At 43.4% G+C, this 7,995-nt stretch overlaps 1 protein-coding gene and 1 long non-coding RNA gene across 3 annotated transcripts in view; one reads left to right on the forward strand and one right to left on the reverse strand.

Annotated features, from left to right (window-relative positions):
- The window catches only part of Ppt1 (palmitoyl-protein thioesterase 1), a 30,768-nt gene extending 26,809 nt beyond the window's left edge, over window positions 1–3,959 (reverse strand). For both annotated transcript variants that reach the window (XM_013519551.1, XM_005395273.2), the window contains exon 1: window positions 3,810–3,959. In XM_013519551.1, the coding sequence (XP_013375005.1) occupies window positions 3,810–3,933 (124 nt within the window). In that variant the 5' untranslated portion in view covers window positions 3,934–3,959. The remainder of the gene's footprint in view (window positions 1–3,809) is intronic.
- LOC106149728 overlaps window positions 3,953–7,995 on the forward strand; it is a 22,459-nt gene continuing 18,416 nt past the window's right edge. The window contains exon 1 of the long non-coding RNA XR_001236055.1: window positions 3,953–4,217. This is a non-coding gene — a long non-coding RNA (uncharacterized LOC106149728). The remainder of the gene's footprint in view (window positions 4,218–7,995) is intronic.

Consider the following 7,995-nt stretch of genomic DNA (forward strand, 5'->3'; position numbering starts at 1 on the left):
CTGGGCTACATGGTAAGTTCAAGCCAGCCTAGACTATATTGTGAGACCCCGGCTCAAAAAACAAAACCAAAAACGAATTTAAAAACATTATGTCAAGTGCAATAAGCCCCAAACAAAAGGTCACTACCAAAAGGTGATACCTTTCATAAGACACATATGTCCAGAAAAGACAACTTCACAGAGACAAAAAGTAGGCTGCAAGTTATCAGCAAGCAGTAGGAGGTTGAATGCAATAATGTGTGTGGATGTTTTTTCTGGGGTGTTGAGAAATTTTGAAATGAGAGGCAAGTAGTAGTTGAATATACTCAATGTTACTGGATTGTGTACTCCAAAAAGAATTTAACTTCAATTTAAAAAAATTTTTTTTGTTGTTTTTTTCCAGTACCGGGAACCGAACTCACGCTTGCCAGGCAGGCGCTGTGCCGCTGAGCTAAATCCCCAGCCCCTACAATTTTAAAATTTAAAAAACAGATAAAAACACTTTTTGCTTAGCTCCTGTTTATCGAGCAGTAACAAACTTCAAAAGCTCATAAGAAGCCGGGCCTGGTAGCATAAACTTGTAATCCTAGCACGCTGGGGGCTGAGAAAGGATGATCACAAAGCCCAGCCTGGGCCATTTAGCAAATCAGTGATATCCTGCCTCAAAATAAAAAGGGCTGAGGACCACTCTGAAGTCCCTGGGTTCAAGCCCTAGTACTACCAAAAAAAAAAAAAAAAAAAAAAGAAGACCAGAAGTTATAATTGGGGCACTGATTTTTAGGGGCCCCATTTAAAATAAAAAAGCACTGATGCACACTCCCCTCCTTTACTGTAAGAGGCACTTGTGGAAAGAGACTCCAAGAATTCTCTTCGGAGCCAGAACTAGGAAAACAAAACGTAAATTTGTGCAAGTGCTGCTCCCAAACGGCACAGTTTAGGAGCAACTTCCTCTTTACTCTGCATTCTAGATGCCTCCTGCCTCATCCTAGTCCGACTTGTTCCTTTTCCTGTCAAGAAATCAGAACTAAGAACCCGGAACAAACTGGCCACTGAGTGGGGCAACAGGCTGGGATCATTTCTCTTTCTTTTTTGGATTTCATTGTGGGTTTCACTGTGCAGCCCAGGCTGGCCTTGGAGCTGGCAGCAATCCTCCTTCCTCAGTCTCCCAAGTGCTGGGGTTACAGGCGTGTGCCACACATCCGGTGTTCTCCCCGTCGGAATTTTGAATTTAATTATCCCAGTTTCATTCTAAGAGGAAGCCTCAGAACCAGCTTAACAAGGGAAAAGCTATGGCCGAAAGAATCTGTGTTTCTCTCCTGAAGACATTCTCTACACTCAACTGTGACTGCTTGCTGCTTGCTGCCTCTCCTGTGCATGGACTCTGAGCACGAGGAGAGCACAGAGCGTCTATCTAGCATCCTCCCAACCTCACTCCCAGCCTGAAACAGTCTTGAAAGAGTTGTCTGTATTTGTTGGCTCTCACTCCCCTCTGAATGTTTTTCTTTAACCCATTTCAGTACAGCTCTCATTCTCTTTTTTTGTTTTGTTTTTTTGAGACAGAGTCTCACTATGTACTTCCGGTTGGTTTCGAACTCATGTCGATCCTCTTGCCTCTGCCTCCCAAAATGCTGGGATTACAGGCATGCACCACCATACGCAGCACAGCTATGACTCTCATCACTTCCCCAAAACTGCTTTTGTCCAGATGTTTAAGGATCTTCATATGACTAAATACAATAATCAGTTCACATGATGGAGCAGCAACATCCTTTTTTTCCTTTGATACACTGGGTATCAAACCCAGAGTGCTGCACATGATAGGCAAGTGCTCCACCACTGAGCTACATTCCCATCCCTGCCCCCTTTTATTTTTGAAGCCAGTGTGGTGATGCACACCTGTAATCCCAACATTCATGTGGCTGAGGCAGGAGGATCACTGCAAATTTGAGGCCAGCCTGGGTTACATGCTGAGTTCAAGGCCTGCCTACACTACACAGTGAGACCCTGTCTCAAGAAAACCAAAACAACAAAAATAAATTTAATTTTCAGACAGGTTCTTGCCAAGTTTCCCAGGCTGGCCTGGAGCTTACGGTTCTACTGCCAACACCTGCAAAGTAGCTGGGATTACAGGTATACACAACCAAGCCCAGATCTCTTTCTTTTGAAACTTTTTTTTTCTTTATTTGGCTTCCCTGACACTGCATCCTCCTGACTTCCCTTCACCCCTCAGAGTGTCCTGTCACTGTCTCTTTTGCTAATTCCTCTCAATCTTCGCTACCTCCAAATGCTTAAAGGCCTCAGAGCTCAGTACCCTGCCAATGTTCACTCCCCAGGAGATCTTGCCAGTCTTTAAATGCCGCAAATGCTAGCCAGATGCCCAAGGCTTCCAAACTTAAATCTCCAATGTGTACATTCAGATGTCTCTATGACATCACTCAGGAGTAACAAAGATCTCAAGTCCAGTAAACCCCAAAGCAGACTCTCCATTACCCTCCACCCCAAGTTGGCCCACCCTAAGGCTCCCCAAGCTTGGTAAAATGACTACTCCATCCTTCTAGTTCTCATCTGGGTGTGGTGGCACACACCTGTAATCACAGCACTTGGGAAGCTGAGGCAGGAGGATCGTTGCAAGTTCGAGACCAGCCTGGGCTACAAAGTGAGCTCAAGGCCTGCCTCAAATGCATAGCTTGTCTCAAAAAGACAAAAAAAAGGAAACCATTCTTCTAGTTCTCCAGGCCCAAACCTGTTGTCTCTGGCTTCTTTCTCTCATGCCACTTATAAATCCCACAGGTTCCATTTTCAAAATATATCCAAACTCTGACCACTTCCCTACACCTCTTTTGCTCCTACACAGCTCCAAGCCATTATTACCTCTTGTTTAAGTCACTGCAATAACTTCCTAACCTGTCTTCCTACAACTGGCCCTGGTCCTCCTACAGTCTATTCTGAATAGGACACTCTGAGTGATCATTTTAAAACATAAGTCAGATCGTGTCACTCACTGCCCAAAAAGTTTCTATTTCACTCTAGCCAGTCTCTATTAGTCTAACTACACTCAACCCTTCCTCTCATTTACTTTATTTTATTTTCCCCTCTGTCTCATTTAAACCTCTAGTCTCTTCCCCTTGCTCTCTAAGTTCCAACCCCTGTTCTGAATGCTGTTCTTTAAACTTACAGGATATACTTCTGCTTCAGGGCCTTTGAACTTGCTGTTCTTTCTACTACATATCTAAATGACATCTTCTCTACCCACTTCGGATTTTTTGCTGCGATGTCACTTTCTCAGTTAATGCTTTCCTGACTTTCTGCTATACAAGTGCGTTCCATCCCCTTTCCCCTGCCCGCCTCCCCCGCTCACCCCGCTTTCTCGCCGTTGCAATTATCACCATTTGACATGCACGTTTTACTTATTTCTTTAGTCTGTCTCTCTCACTGGAAAGTAAGCTCTAAGTGGGTAACGAATTTACTCTGTTTTGTTCACTGCTGTAGCCTCACATCTGATGGGTGCTCACTCCACGTTAAAGATATAAATGAAACGCAGGTGCCTAACAAATCACCGGTCGAGGTGTGAAGAGCAAAGGGACAGGTGCGCGCGCAGCAGGCACACACCAGCCTGACTCCCCGTGAAACTCCGAAGCCGCGCTCAGCCCTCTGCCAGCGGCTAGCTCCTTCCCTTTCTCCCCGAGCAGAGCAGCTCCCCAGAGCCTAACCTTGGGCCGGTCGGGTGCTGTGGAAGCGCTGTGCCCGCCCTCCTCACGCTCACTTTGCAGTCGCGAACCTACGCTGGGAGAAAGTCGCCAAACCCTTTGCTTCTGCCCTCACGCACTCACCCATCCCATGCCAGATCACCAGCGGCAGCGGCGCGGGCGGGTCAAGATTGCCCAGCGCTCGAGCTTGGCAGGACCAGGGCAGAAGAGCTGCAGCTAAGATGAATAGGGCACCCAGCGACGCCATCTTGGCCCAGTCACGTGTGCGCGGCCGTGCGCCGTGGGGGGCCGCGCGGGGCGGAGCGGGGGCGGGCCCGGCTTCCAGCCCGGCTGCGCAGAGCGTGCACCTGCAGCCTCGCAGCCGCCGCGCCCGCCAGGTGATGCTGCCCGGGCTCCTGCGCTGCCAGGGTGACTCGAAACGATGGCCCGGGTTTGTTCAGTGCCTACTGCGCACCAGCCACTGTTCTAAGTGGTTTACCGCCTTGCGCTGATGTGCTCCTCGTCATAAGGCTGTTTCTCATCATTTCACAGGTAAGGAGCCTGAGGCACTGAGACGGTGCCGCGGTTGCAGAACTTGGGGAGTCCAAATCGTCGCTCTTCACCACTGCAGCGTGCTGCCTCTGGAGGAATAGTGCTCTGTGAAAGGAAGGAAGAGAGGAAGAAAGAATTCTGCCCTGTGTTAGAAATGAAAGGGGAGACATGCTTTCCAGCCAGGCCAGTCAGGGCCGGGGATGGTATTTTGGATCTTGAAGGAAAGATAGAATTTTAACGAGCGAAGATGAAATTCCTGAGAAGGACCGACGGTGAGAACATCTGCTGGCTGCGGAAGAGGGATGGGAAAATAAACCTACGCCCACTTCCTGGTCTGAGATCGGAGCTGGGTTATTGGAACATGCGCTCATTGGAACATGCGCTCATCGACCACTCAACATTTTCCTTCGTCCCGTCTTTAATCCCTGTTGTGTTCTTTCGTCATCCCACTTTCATCATCTCAATTCTCTGATCTTTTTTTTTCCTTCAGAAAAACATCAAAAATAGTTTAAGGAATCTGTTTAGTACATTAAGGAGAAAAAAGTAAATTAGAGTATATCCACTACACAGTGGAATGTGAGGCTGGCTTTTATTTTTTTATTTTTCATAAAGGATGAGGTAAACATATATATGCACATGAAAAACTGTCCACAGTATATTGTAAAGGAGAAACTTTACAATACACATTCACATGAATGAAGCCCTTGAAGCAGATTCTGTCAGGACTAGTACTAAGTTGGTAGTTGAAAAATCAAAGTGCAGATATAAACAATTATACAATATTATTTTGTTGTAAGAAAATAAGCTTATTAGCCGGCGTGGTGGTGCATGCCTGTAATCCCAACACTCGGGAGGCTGAGGCAGGAGGACAGTTGCGAGTTCGAGACCAGCTTGGGCTACAAAGTGAGCTGAAGGCCAGCCTGAACTGCACAGTGAGACCCTGTCTCAAAAAGACAAAAAAAAAAAAAAAAAAAAAAAAAAAAAAAGAAGCTTATTGTACATATAAACATTTTCTTTTTTTCTTTCTTTCTTTTTTTGGTGTTTTTGAGACAGGGTCTCACTATGCCTTTCAGGTTGTCCTTGAGCTTACTTTGTAGCGCAGACTGGTCTTAAGCTTTCTGTGATCCTCCTGCCTCAGCCTTCTGAGTGCTGGGATTACAGGTATGTGCCTGGCCTAGCATTTTCTTTTTAACTGAAGACATAAAATGTCTTACACCAATCTTTTGAGGCAGCAAAAGATTTTTCTATGATCATGATGCCTCCATTGAAACATTTCTTGAAATAATTTGTGTCTTGCCTTTAGCGAATCACTTGTGATTTCTTTAAAGATTTCTTTGAAGTTGAGCAACAACGGAATTCAAGTCTTCCAAATGATCATAGTGTTTCCACTCACTGATTTCACACGTAGACCCAATTTAACAATTTTTTAAGCAACTTGCCTTTTAGTTTTTCCAAAGCATTCAACTTAGTTTTCATATAAAAAGTCTCTTTAATATTTATACTCACATTGCACGTGTTCTAAAAAATTTAATTAAACTGGCCAGGCATAGTAGGGCACTTTTCTAATCACAATACTTCAGAGACGGAGACAGAAGGATTACTGCGAGTTTAAGGCCAGCCTAGGCTGCATAGTAAGTTCAACACCAGCTTGAACTACATAGTGAGAACCTATTTTAAAAAATATTTAAATTAAATTACAATAGAAAATATCACTGATATAAATAAGTAGAAAAACCCAACCCAAAACTGGCAGGAGTACAACTTCCGAGGAATTGTCAAAAGTTTCAAAATAAAAAAGATTAAAGGCCTGAGGATATAGCTCAGTGCTTCCTGAGCACTCCTCAATACCCCTCCAAAAAAAGTTGCTTCTATCCATATTCATCATGCTGCAGGCATCGGTGTATCACAATTAGGAGAGTAGGTTAAATAGATATTAAAGGCACAACTGAATCCATTTATATGCATGCGGAGATGGTTGCACAGCTCTAAAATCACTAAAAACCATTGGATTGTACACATAAAATGAATGAATTACATGACATGTTAAATATGCTTCAATAATGCATTTTTTCTTACATGAAAGTTTTTTTTTTTTTGGTAGTGGGATTCAAACTCAGGACATTGCACTTGCCAAGTAGGCACTGTGCTGCTGAGCTAAATCCCCAGTGCATTTTTTTTCTTTTTAAAGACATCTATTCATGTATTTCTAGTGATTACTACCGAAAGGCCAAACATTGACAAGGAAAATGTATAAAGAATTCTAGGGACTGTTGAAAGATATGTTCTTTTTAAAAAATTTTTCTTTTTTTTTTTTTTTTTCTTTTGAGTCTTTTGAGACAGGGTTTCACTATGCAGTTCAGGCTGGCCTTGAACTCACAGCCATCCTTCTGCCTCAGCCTCCTGAGTGCTGGGATTACAGGTATGTGCCACCACACATGGCTTATTTTTGTTTTTTTGAGACAGGGTTTTGCTATGTAGTCTAGGCTGTCCTTGAACTCACTGTGTAGCCTGGCTTCAAACTCATGGTGATCCTCCTGCCTCAGTCTCCCAAGTACAGGGATTACAGATGTGTGCCACTAGACCTGGAAAACGTTATATTCTTAAGGGTTATATTATAAGAAAATGTCACTTTTTAACTTTATACTCTTCTGTATGATTTGAATTTTTAGAGCAAGGATACATAACTTTTTATAAACAGAAAATGATGAAGATGTAGACACATTAAAACTTACTGCACAGGAGGATTGCAAACTTGAGCCCAGCCTGAGAAACTTAGCAAATCCCCATCTCGAAAGAAAAAATAAGGCCTGGGGCTGGGACTCAGCACAAAAGGCCTGGGTTCCATTCCCAGTACTAGAGAAAAAAATCCTGCTTGTAGACCTACTGTACCCATGAGGGTGGAGATGGTTCTTCTTAAGCATCTGGGGAAGTTTGCACTCTTCCCTTAGGTGGGCGATTGCAACCACTCCCAGGTACAGAAGGGAAAAATCTTTACTGGGCTTCCAGGTTAAGAAGGTGGAGTAAATTGAACCTAATTTTGTAGCCGAGTACTTGATCAGTCTTTGTCCATGTTCCATGAGAGCTTGGAAGTATATTCTTGTGTGTGTGGTGGTCTGAGTTTCTACACACACCCATGCAGCTGTTTGTATTAACAAGATCTCCTTCTAGAATCACTTGTCTCCTTTTTGAGTTTTTGGGAGAGATGTTAGAAACCTCCTATTATGAAAATGGATTTTTCTAGTAGTTCTATAAGATCAGCTCCCCACTTGCCCATAAGTCCAGGACCTCATCTGTAAGGTGCATATGGGCTGTGGAATCCTGCATCTTACTGAGTCATTACTCCTTTGTTGCTAAGCTTCCCTCAACTCGTTGCATAATATATCTTCTGGTAGTCAAATCCTTAATACTAACTTTTTTATTTTAAAGAAAACAATATCAAAACAATATCATAGGGGGTGACAATGGTTAATACATTGAGTATTATCTTTAATTTTTTATTTAGAGAATATTTTATTAGTTTTTGTAATCGAACCCATGTAGATAAGGCCTTACATATTGGGGCTGGGGATTTAGCTCAGTGGCAAAGTGCCTCCCCGGCAAGCACAAGGTTGTGAGTTCAATTCCTGGTACTGGAAGAAAAGACAAAAAAAAAAACCCAAAAAACAAACAAAGACCTTACATATTTAATACAGTGCATTACCCCTGTACAAATGGGAAAAAAATTAAGTTTAACGTTTCTAGACCAATATGGCTTGTTAATTTCTGTACAATGCCAACT

The sequence above is a fragment of the Chinchilla lanigera genome, unplaced genomic scaffold (genome assembly GCF_000276665.1).
Source record: "Chinchilla lanigera isolate Chin_1 unplaced genomic scaffold, ChiLan1.0 scaffold00051, whole genome shotgun sequence".
NCBI lineage: Eukaryota > Metazoa > Chordata > Mammalia > Rodentia > Chinchillidae > Chinchilla > Chinchilla lanigera.